General features: G+C 39.5%; 1 protein-coding gene across 4 annotated transcripts in view; it reads right to left on the bottom strand.

The window, feature by feature from the left end:
• Window positions 1-5,179: 5,179 nt before the first annotated feature.
• Window positions 5,180-12,193, bottom strand: part of cacna1ea (calcium channel, voltage-dependent, R type, alpha 1E subunit a) — a 56,030-nt gene continuing 49,016 nt past the window's right edge. For 3 of the 4 annotated variants that reach the window (XM_077716229.1, XM_077716231.1, XM_077716233.1), the window contains 10 exons: window positions 11,610-11,706; window positions 10,230-10,335; window positions 10,042-10,149; window positions 9,881-9,981; window positions 9,320-9,420; window positions 9,085-9,241; window positions 8,204-8,323; window positions 7,971-8,118; window positions 7,690-7,862; window positions 5,180-7,486 (listed from right to left, as the gene is read on the bottom strand). In XM_077716229.1, coding sequence (XP_077572355.1) covers window positions 7,004-7,486; window positions 7,690-7,862; window positions 7,971-8,118; window positions 8,204-8,323; window positions 9,085-9,241; window positions 9,320-9,420; window positions 9,881-9,981; window positions 10,042-10,149; window positions 10,230-10,335; window positions 11,610-11,706 — 1,594 coding nt within the window. In that variant the 3' untranslated portion in view covers window positions 5,180-7,003. The remainder of the gene's footprint in view (window positions 7,487-7,689; window positions 7,863-7,970; window positions 8,119-8,203; window positions 8,324-9,084; window positions 9,242-9,319; window positions 9,421-9,880; window positions 9,982-10,041; window positions 10,150-10,229; window positions 10,336-11,609; window positions 11,707-12,193) is intronic. The other variant, XM_077716230.1, reaches the window with a different exon arrangement.

Raw genomic sequence — 12,193 nt, 5'->3', positions numbered from 1 at the left:
TGTTCATTGGCTACTAGCCCTCACAGTTCAGATGAAATTGATGTCACTAATGAAAAACTTGTTTTCCCCAAGATAAGAAATGGTGCAAAAATAACATAACATTTTCTTTCATCCAAATCATTGAACAAAGAGTGTGACTGTTTCTTTAAAATAAAGATTAATAAAATTTTTTTGATAGTATTCCTACTCCTGGTTTTCACCATGAGTCAATTTAACTCATAAGTCCAACTTTGAACTAAAAGCTACAGCAACTTACAATTGGTCCGACATTTCCACGAGGTCCAAAAGGCCCTGGACCTCCTCTCCGTTTCTGATTTAAGAAAAGCAATCCATTGTTAACAGAAAATAACAAATCAAGCATGTTGTTTTTAGTTTCTCAACCAAGTACCGGCCATGATGAAATCAGCTTGGTGTAGAATTTCTTTTTCTTCATGAAAATGAAAAATACTTACTGTTATTTTCAATTGAGATGAAACATGAACATGTCACAGTATTTTGGAAAAACAAAGAAGAAAATCAACCTTGAATGCCTCCCATTCTTCTTCAGATGTTTTAAAAACAACAATAGCAGGCATTCCAGGTGGACCAATGGGGCCCATGTATCCAGTCTGTCCAGTTCTTCCCATCACACCCTGATATCCCTAAGAACAACAATATAGAGATACTAAAATGACATGATCTAAAGCTTTTGAATATTATGACAATTATTTGGTTTGGGATTTCCTGGGTTAAAACACAAATGTATGGTTAATGCTCTATGAATAACCTACTTTGTCTCCTTTTTGTCCTGGAAATCCTGGTAGACCTGGTGGACCCTTGAAAAAGGTACATAACAATTGATTAACATTATATTTGTAGTGACAAAAAAACAAGGAACAGGAAACAAGGCTGCCCCTAAAATTTGCCTATGAAAATGATCTCATGGAAATAAATGTTTCGAATCTGCAATATAAATATATCGAGCGGCCTGGAAAATGAATACATTTTAAGTTGTGTGTTTATAGGTGTCTTTTTGTATGTTTTGTCAGTTGCCAAATGTTTGCCTCCTCCTCTCCCACCTACTCCCATCAATAGAGAACTGGTACTCATCTAAACATCAGTCTGAATCAAAAGGATTGGAGAAATAGCAATGGAGGCGAATGACTCAGATGATTCACTACCGTAGAGCTGATTAGATTTCCAATCATTTCTCATTTAATACAGCCGTCTCATAAAAACCAATAATATCAGCAATCCTGGCAGTTCATGACGAAGCAAATAGATGTTTAAACTTTTTAAATACCCAAATGGATTGACCGACTTCAATGGCAGTGACGGAGTGAAGTGTAAAGTTTTAACCACTTTAACACCTTTCTTGGAAGCAGTTCCTTTCAAAAAGCACTTCAACAATGAACCCTGAGCAAAAACAAAACAAAGCAAAACAAAGCAAAACAATAACATATAATTACCATTTGACCTTGAGGCCCAGGCTTTAGTTGAAAATCCTCTGGGGCGTGTTGCTGATTTGTTGTCGAAGGAGCATTCAATGGAAATTCTCGCTCCGAGTGGATGGATTCCTCAGGGCTCGACGTAACAGGAGTTTCAGATGCTGGATCATATTCCTTTGGGAGGTGACTCTTATTCAAGTCCATTTTTTCATCTTCATCCGTCCGCCTTTCAGGAAGCTCTTGTGACGTTTTCTCAGATTTTGCGTCCCCATCTCGTCTATTTTCTGTTTTGGGAAGACCAAAGCCTGAGGCTTCCTTCGTCGGAGGTGCCGGTTTTCCGTCTTCAGCTAGTAAATTGCTGATGGTGGTCACTACTCCAATGTTGATGGTTGTATCTCTGTCTGAACTTGTCCATTCTGACAGGAGACCTGAAGCTGTGGGCCCTTTGGCTTGAACGTGAGGGCTTGAAATAACTCCTTTTTCCTTCTCACTTGCAAAAGATGGAACGTGAGCTTGTGTTAAATCTCGATTGGGTGATTGAGTTGCCGATTCCTCATCAACTTGCTTTTTCTCCTTACTCAAAAGTTCCCTTTGGATATTTCCCAGAGACATCTGAGTGGAGTTGGCCTGTATAACCATGCTTTTAGAGTTTTGAGGCCCAGGTGATGGTCGCATTTCACTGGACGATGCAAAAATAGCAACCTCCTGAATAAGCCAGAGCAGCAAAACAATGCTAAGTGATTTCATTTCAGCCTAAAATGGACTTCTGCAACACTCAAAGAGTCCAACAAATTATAACCGTTTGGTGAAATGGAGTGAGTCATACAGAGTCTTTTCATGAACCTTGAGAAAAACAAGCTCACGATTGGCTTGCACGGACGTACGAGATCTATTACGGTCCAAAATAAACTTTTTTTTTTTTTCTCTCCATGTCTAACTTGACAGATACTCTTTGAAGACAGATAGCCTCAAAGGAGCTCTGCCATCTCAAACAATTGTAGAGATGTCTGAATTAATATTACAAAGTCTTGTCCCTCCGGACGAACATGTTAGGAATAAATAGCATAAATGTCTTTGCATATTTAAATACGTACACTTGTTTTGTCTTTGGTGTTTTGAGTGCAACATTTGGTTACAAGTAAAGTTGTAGAAATGATAGAAATGAAGAGTTAGCTTTTTTGTCATACATTGGTATGACCATTATATTTGTTGCATTTTTATTTCATTACTATTTTTGAATAACAAAGTTAGAATTATTATTGCCAGGTGGGTATATTATATTTTTGTTTATGTCATGTAGCATACTTATTCTCTTATTATAAATGCTTCCCACAAGTTTGCAATTTGGTTTAATGATATAATATTTTTCTAAAGTGGGATTTCTTTTTTTTTTTAAAAAGAACAACAAACCTAAAGAGAAGTAGCACAAATATTTCCAAAGCATTTGAGACTCATCAATAAATCAATGAATATTATTTTAATATTAAAAGGACTGAAAAGTAAACAAGTTATGGTAAAAATATATCAAATATATGTGTAAAATATCACAAAAATAAGAAGAAATTTAAAACTATTAATTGCATACAAAAAACAAATCCAATGGCAGAATTAAAATTTGCGATCAAAATAGTTTTATGGTAAAAAAAAATATACATCTTGGCCAGTATTATCAAATCATAAAATATTATAAATTATGCTATCCAGACAATTCTCAAAAACACACAGTTGAGGGAACTACATTAACAATAGCATACAAGTACATAAAAAAAGAAATGTTGTTATATATTAAAATGTAATTGGGTGGACTTACAAAGGTCAGCAACAGTAGCATCCATGCCGGCATGGCGTCGGATGAAGCCTCCGTCTTAGACCGCTCCGATTTATGCATTGGCTCACATGGACTCCCGTGGAAGTCCTAAATATGACTCACACGCAGGGTGAGTGCCAAGGCCAAACAAAACAAATTCCTGTCACACCAATCCATTACACTTCCTCAGTGGTTTGCACCAGGGCCAAATTGGATCACAGTTTGAATGTGTGTCCAATTTGGGATGATACTAAAACTGTTGCCATGTTCCAATCAGCAACGAGATGTTTCCAATACAGACATATTTTGGCTCCTCATTTCCCTCCTAGGCAGAAGTAACACAAAATAGAAAAAAGTGGAGTTGCAAGTCAAAGTGTGGCAATGCCAAGTTTCATTATTTTGAGATTAAGAGTAGACTTTTGAGAGTAGCTCACCTTTATTTATCAATGTCACATGGATGACGCTTCTCTTTTTCACCCATTCATGTTTTCCGCTTGCTTTGCCGTTGACCTTGACCTCACGCCTTCTCACATTCATCTTTTGGCTTGACGGGAAGGTCAAAAAGGTGAGGACTGTGACTTGGGTGAGGAATCTCGCATGGGAATCTCGAGATTGACTGGCTGCTGCCTCACTGACGGCTGAAGATGAATCCTACTTACGGTAAAAGATCAGCGGAGGGTTTTGAAAGTACGCAATTGCAGTACAAATAACAGTACTTGGGGTGGGGGGGGGGGGGGGGGCAATTCAGGTAAATATTGAATATGTGACAGTTCTGGATTTGTTTTCCTGGGAGTATTTTTCATTCTAGAATATTTTGGTTAGATCAACACATGTACTGTGGCTTGTTGGGTCACTGGGAGGTCAGGCATTTGAGTGCAATTTGTACCTTGTTGGGGGCAGTTAGCATATCGTTGACAATTTGCTAGGGATAAATGCCTCGATTGCGCAGACTGTTGGAGTTGTTTTTTGCTGAAAAAAAGGTGAAAGTTTGCAATAAATCTCCATTGAAGTGGACAGCCAACCCAGCCCAGCCCAAACAGACGACATGTCTTGCAAAGATTTTGCTGTTGGAATCACTGAGGTCTGTTTCAACCTCGTTTGATTCTATTTTCCTGAAAAGTTGAACTCCTGGTACTCATTTTCAGTCACCAACAATCAAAGCGGCTCTGTTCATTCCCTATACATTTTACTTGATGTCAAAACAGGAAAAAAATGAACTAATGGTGAGCCTTTGAAAATATGGTGGAAGCCTACTACTGGTGACAAACTCATTTAAATTCAAGTCAGTAGGATCAGAAAGACCACATGATTGGATCTCTGCCAACATCAATGCCACTAAAAAACAGTTCATCAACAGAAAAGTGAGCGTTTGTTGTGGTGTCAAATTGGATGAAAGATTTTCCCCAAGCGGAGTAGTTTTAGCACATCAATGCAAGCATCAACAGTAAGCTGATACATTCTCATGGCTTTAGTACAGAGCTTGGAAACACTTCAGGTCAGAGGTCATAGCAGAGTCTCGAGGGAAGGGCTTTGAACTTGAGCGCAATTAAAAAAAAATGGGTTTGTTTGAGCATGCTCATATTACAATCATCTAAAAATATGTGATTTATCAAACCAGGGGTCGGGAACCTTTTTGACAGAGAGAGCATCAACAATTAGCATTTTTAAATATTACTCCTGAAGAGCCATACACAGAATTTAAAAAGTATGCATACATTAAAATGTGCACATTGTTTAAATTAATTTCACCACTTTTAAAGAAGAAAAAGTCTCTTATTGGTGTGTTTGGGAATCAAGTCTCATTGACATTCCATATTTTTAGCTTACAGGTTAGTGGAGAGCCATATGCATCCATCAAAAGAGCCACATATGGCTCCTGAGCCATAGGTTCCCAACCCCTGTATTAATCGGATCTAAAAATAATTTTGAAGAAGATAACCCACCATCAGGAAAAGACAAGTGATCTTTCTTTAATGACATTTTAGCATCAAGACTGAACTCAAATAGGAACTGTACACATATTCATTTTCTTTCCACATATTTTAAGGAAATTCTGTCTTGAAAGGAGATGGTTAAGTGGTGAAAGTTCCCAGGCACACTTGAGGCTGTTATGGATACACTGATTTTTGGGCTACATTTACTGATATATTTGTTTGGATTTTTTTTTTTATACGGCACGATACAAAAAAATACAACTGTTTCATATAAAATCACTTTCTCAAGCTTTCACTGGCATGCTTAAGCAACAGGTGGCAGTAGCACCCCAAAATGTAAGAGCATTTAAGACTGCTGGAAAATATTTCTGCTCAATAAAACAAAAAGTGTCAAATAAATGGCCAAAGATGGAATGAGAGCATGCCCCCCAAAAAGCAGCAAGTGGCACTTTGATGAAGAAAATCATTAAGGCACAGGAATAACAAAATCCATTCCCAAAAAGGAACTGCAAGGACGGTACTAGGCCTACAATTTTGACCAATTGTAGCTTCTTAAAAAGCTACACAAATGTCATATGGAGAAAGGATTTGGAAATAACAAGAGGGAGAAATAAGCAGATAAAAAAAATACAGAAAAGATAGTGTCAACAAGGGTTTAGAAAGCCAAGTACAAAAAAATAATTGTTTTGGATTGGCCATAGGAACAATAGGCCCAAATGCAGTGATACAATTAAAGTGTGTGTGAGTGTGTCTCAACCTCAAGTGGTCATCTGTTTGCTCTACTGGCTGATAATTTAACAAACCTTTGATGAGAACAAATATATTCTTTTCCTTTAAAGACATTAAGTTTTAGGGAATTCCCAAACCATTTCTCAAGTCCCTTGTTCACATTTTAGACACCGAAGGAGCTTGATATAAATATTATTAAGGGTGAATAGTGATTATTAAAGTATTTCTATGTTCATCAGGTATCACAATTAAAGTTGAAATTTAAGCAGCATATAAAACAAAACTAGATTCAGATAAAAAAAAAAAGATTCTGTACTTACCAATCCTGTAGAGAGGTGATTGGAACGTTGGGGTGTTCAGTGGTTTATTTTATACAGAAGCTTGGGACTGTGATGACAACAGAATGAACCACAACAGCCTTCTCAGTCCAGTCCTGGACATCCATCTCATTTCAAGTGCGTTTAGGGTCATCCCAGAAAAAACAGAACTCAGAACATCAACATTGCAACCTGAAGCATAAATGCAACCAGATTCATGACATGACTTCCTTATTTTAACGTGACCTGAACTGGAAATGTTATAGACACTGACTGTTGGCGATGTAAGGTCTGTGTCAACACAATTTGCTTTTCTTTTGGGTCATAATGAGAAAAAAAATGAAGATCCTCATGGCGCGTAACACCAACAACAACTGGAAGAGTTCAAAAACAAAATTTATGTTAACTGCTTTCCTGTTAAACTGAATTAGACATTGATTAACCAGCATTATGCACTCGCCAAGCAGAGTTTGTCACCCTGGGGACGAAACGGTGGACTAGATACGGTTCTGTCGTAAAGTCGAAACATTATAGGTTGAAGATGGCGTAACCCGAAGACTCCCTGTATTTTCCAATGTACGTTGGTTGGCATTCTTCACATTGAACAAACTTTTCTAGGCACAGCATGAATATACAGCAAACAGAGACAACAGCAAACAATTATGCTGATGTATGGCAGTGGTGTTTAGTCCTGTGTGTGTGTGATGCTACAGGAGTGACAAGGGACTTTTGTCATAAAGCGGCCAGCGTCCGAGGACCACTCGTCCCGGATGCCGACGTCCTTTTGTTTTAGCAGCGGTCGTCATCGTCCGTGTCGCTCGGCGGCTCGGCGGCCTGCTCCGAGTTGTTTGGGAAATGTCTGTTTGGGACCTGCCAGGAGTGTCTGAGCTGAGGGGCGGAGCTTATGGCATTGGCGCGGCCCAGGCTGGTGGCCACGGCGCTTTCGAAAGTGAGATGTCCTCGCTCCTCGCCTCCCGGGCCTTCCCCGACACCCCCGCGAAACGGGAGGTAGGGCTCCGAGATGTAACGTTGAGGCGACGGATGGCTCGGGACCGGCGCCTGACACGCGGAGGGAGCCGGGCAGTTTGAAAGCGGCGAGCGTACCGCCGAAGAGACCGGCGCCACCGTGCCGGGGGGTTGGTCTCGGCATACCAGGGGAGAGTACGAGATGTGAGGGCGAGGACGGGAGGGAGTCTGCGGGAGCTGCCGACGGTTACGAGGGGTGCCGGACTCTGTGGCAGAATGGGCTGGACTACCTGATGAGTAGTTGGCCTGCGTACAGTGGATAGACTTTTAGCAAATTCAGAAAATCCCATTTGAAAGCTTCATCCTCTCTTAAAAATAACATCATATTGACTAAAGTTGGAAGACAAACTTAAAACTGGGGCTTTTGTGTGAACATTTGTTGTAAAATCCCCCAATCATGGTTCCAAAAAAAGTGTGAAATGAAATGGAGAAGTTTGACATGCCCTCACCTGTCCCTGTAAGGCTTGCGTTTGCCCTTCCTTGGGCGAGAGGGAGCGCCCCCTCTCACCTGACGGGTCTCGGCTGCGCTCCTCGGAGTTACAGCGAGACACATCCGGAGACAATAGGTGGCGCCGTTCTTTAGAACGCCCCCTCTCGTGACTGCTTTCATTGACTCTCGTGCCTGTGAAGAAGTCCAATGATGAGACGCAGAAGCAAATTGCAGTTGAAAAGAGGCCAACTTCAATCAGACACAGAAGGAAAAGCTAGGGTTGAGCAAAACAAAAAAAACCTCTGTAGCTCTTCTGTCGAAGTCTCAACGTGTTGTCGGGGCTGACTCTCTCCAGGGAATGTTGCTCTTGCCACTGCCGGTTAACGCATTGGTCTCCATAGGTGGAAAAGGAGCGCTTCATCAGATTTCTGTCCGCTGACATTCCAGACTGCAGAGGCACAGAGAGAGAGAATGAACAATTTGGAATGGAATTTGCAGAGATGGGATCAAGGGGTCAAGCTGCTCTTTCCTACCTGCGGTTCCACAGCCAGTCGAGGCATGGATGACGCTCTGATGGATGATGTTCGCTGAGGGGACTTGACCATTATTCTGGACTGCTGTGCCACTTGGTTGTACTCCATGACATCAGGCACCTGGACAAATGCCATGTGAAGCGGTTGTAATTAGTCATAGATTTTTTGGAGCAGCCAAAGAATACAAATTAAGAGGAACATTTTTTTTGAAGTGCACTGGAGTATAAATTTCAAACATAGCCTAAAAAATAACTGTCAAGGAAAAAAGTGTAACTTATTGTCTGGAAAAAAAGAAATAAATACATACAAATAGCAATTGATAAATGCTATTAAACAAAACTACTTATTGAAATAAGATTTTCAAGACATTCAATCATTTCATTTTGGCCGCCTTTGTCTTCCATAAAATAAAGCAATCAATCCCTCAGTCAATCAATATGTGGCCTGCCTCTGTATTGGCTTCTTGACAAGGTATGCAAATCCATCTTTGCTGTCAGGAACCCATTAGGTTGACTTATAAATGGACCATTGAGTCATACAGGTGATAATTACAGTCATAATGTGCAAATAGAGGATTTTTCAATGAATACATATATATATATATTATTATGACTTAAATAAATAAATAAATAAATATATATATATATATATATATATATATATATATGTATATGTATATGTATATGTATATGTATATGTATATGTATATGTATATATATATATATATATATATATATATATATATATATATATATATATATATATATATATATATATATATATATATATATATATATATATATATATATATATATATATATATATATAAAAACCATTGGGCTTGTTCCGCTCAAATATTGATTTTTAGGAAAAGTCATTACCAGTGTATCTAAATGGTGGTGGTGGTGGTGATGAGCAAAGTGATAAGGGTGATAGGGTGGATAGTAATCATCATTCTCCTTTTCCAACCCAGAGGGAGGCTGCAGGAACACGTCTTGATGGGAGATGGGCCTGAAATCCACAAAGCCCCCTTTGGTGCTGGAGGGACACATGCATCGAGAGTAAATTTGCGACGCTCGTAATGGTGCACTTGGATGACTTTTGCGGGATATTTACAGAGCTGATCCTGTACTGAGGAAAGACAGTGATTTAGCATTGCATATGATCTCCTGAGGCAAGGAGGACGCATCCATGCGCTGGAACATCGGTGCGTGTTTCTGTCAGGGGCAGATAAGAAAATTGCAGATGGAGACATGAGCTTTTAACCTTAAAAGGACAGACGACAATTGATTACCCGCTCATATATATATTTTTATATCCAATCCAATCCAAGTTGTGTTGGTTGCCAGTTTATTAGCCAATCAAATGGGAGTAAAAAAATGTTGGATACAATCAACTCTTTCACTGCCACTGATGATGATAAATGTCCAATCATGTGGTTATTTTCATCCATCTGCTGTAGATTTACATGGTTTCATCACAGGTAGATGACCTGGGAGGTCGGCAGTGAATGTTTATTCGCTGACAGGCCTCCCAGGACAAAAGATTGACCATACATATCGCTGTCAATGGCAGCCAATGAGCTGATTCCCATTATCCCATGCACTTGTGTGTAAATCAATTGGCATATATGCACGTTTAGAGCAGATTGTTAACAAAATGGGAGCGTGCAAATACTTGTTCTTCCATCTGCTGTCTTAGTTTCTTGGCCTTGTTCTGCTTGTAGTAATCCATGATCAGCATTGCGGCATAAATCTTTCCGATGGTCATGTCACTCGCTAGAAAAAGATCCCGTCAGACAGTGCAACAGGCAGACAGGCACTGTGCCTTCTTTTTACCTTTGTTAATAGGGGCTAGAAGATCTAACATCTTCTGCGAGAGGTGAGGCCAGATGACACTGATCTCCTTCTGAAGGTCCAAGTCCATCTGATTTCGATCCTCTCCTCCTACACATACAAGCAGGAATGTTGTTTTTTAATGTATGATTTATTAACGCAAAGCAATCCATTCAAATGTGCTTACGAACCTCTGGCTAGTTTGACTTCCAAGGCAGTGCGGATCAGGGCCATTAGCGTGGAGGTGAAGTGGACAGACATGTCTTCATCTACTGGCATGTTCATTAGGATGAGTCTCTGAGGGTTGGAGAGAGAGAAATGGGGCCATTTTATCACCGAAGCCAAGTCACCAAATTACAACAAAATCCACTCCATAAAGTCCATTAAAAAATCCCATGACCCTGAATAGGTTAATTATGAATGAATGAAATATTTAAAAGACCAGAACTGCTATGGTTACAAATTGGAACATTTAATTATGGGGTGTCACGGGTCACATAAACATTAAACATTCGATTAAAAAGATGCATTTAAAAAAAGTATATATGCTATTTTTTCTATATTTAAAATTTTACCATGAATAAAAATGAAAACCTATTGTAAATATTCCTCAAATTGACACTCAATGTTCATTTTTGGAGGCAATAGATAACAATGTGACAGACCAGATGATGTAAAATTCAGTTTTCAGGATTACAAAGTAACAAATGTAACCACAGCCATTCTAGAGTTTTTAAAAGCAGTGCTTATGTTGTGCACACTCATTAGCCACAATATTAGGTCCATGTTTAATGTGTCATTCAATGTTAAAGGTGTTAATTGAAAGACACATTGATTTTTGTGGTTGAAAGATACGACAAAACACAAACAAGGGTTTCTAACATTGAATCATGAATCCAGTTGGATACAGATTACACTATTGGATCTAATTTTGTGGCATTAAGTACCAGAAACACAAACACTGATGCAAGAGGCACATGCACAAACTGAACACATATCAAAGGAAGACAAATACATCAGATGATGAGAACCAAAAACCTAGAAAATGGATATGTCGCAGCTCTCTTAGCAAAAGGACCCCATTCGCTCAATAGCCCCTGACAGAAAATGCAAAATAATACATACATCCCGATAATCAAGAAAAGTAGTCACAATTGATTCCTGCAACTAAAAATAACCAAACGCCCTTTTCAAGCCGTATTTCCAAGAGCACTTAAGCTAAAATCCTGCTAGTATTTCTTTATTTTTAGGACTACTCGGTCTTCTCTGTTTTCCTCCATGTATGTGAAATATAACTTAAAACCATATAAAATGAAAAGACTGAGTTGAATGTAAAATTAGGCTATTCAAAGAATCGGGATGTGTGTACGCCACTTTAGTTTTTTTGCGGAAAAGCAAAGAAAAACAACAACAAAAAAAACGAGGCATTTTATCTGCCAATGCATAACGGCTTCAAATGAGCGTTAGAGCGTGAAACAGTCCACGAAAAATGCCTTCTTGGCAAATGGAAGACAAGACTTGATCTTCCCGTTCTGCGCCTCAGATACATGAACAGCCTCTTTGGGGTCTACCTTATAAGCCACCTTAGACGGGCATTTCTTGCCAAGGCCGAGGGGCGGCGACATGTTGGTCAACATCTCATACATGTCAGTGTAATGGATGCGACCGCTGTGGATGCCGGGCAGTTGTGGTGATTGGGAGGGTTGTGATGAAAAGGGGAGGAAATGGGGAAATCAAGACAACAATTTCCAAAGGGGGGGAAGGGGGAGACAAGGGATGTTGGGGAAACAAAAGAAAAGATTATTTCAGTGCGGCACGCAACAGGACAGAAAGAGAAATAGCTGGTGTGGTTTCTATGCTGAAATGAGCGCATAGAAATACGGGGAAAGCTCTTTCAAAGAATGATAAAAGGAGTGACAGCCTGGATCTGGTGCAAAATGACAGGCTTATGCCACCACGCATGCTTGTGTGAGAGACACCAGATCTTCAAACCAGATCCAGAGGGCAGAAAGAGAAAGGTCTTCCTTAATTAGCTTCACGTTATTGGCAAAAATATGAAAATCGCGTGAATGCCAAGAGATGCTAACGTTTTGAAGTGAATGAGTTTTTTTTTGTTGGCCTAACTTGCCTCACTTTCTGTAGCTTTTGATTCACT

Source organism: Stigmatopora nigra, chromosome 5 (genome assembly GCF_051989575.1).
Source record: "Stigmatopora nigra isolate UIUO_SnigA chromosome 5, RoL_Snig_1.1, whole genome shotgun sequence".
NCBI classification, from domain to species: domain Eukaryota; kingdom Metazoa; phylum Chordata; class Actinopteri; order Syngnathiformes; family Syngnathidae; genus Stigmatopora; species Stigmatopora nigra.
This window is presented reverse-complemented; position numbering and strand designations above follow the sequence as displayed.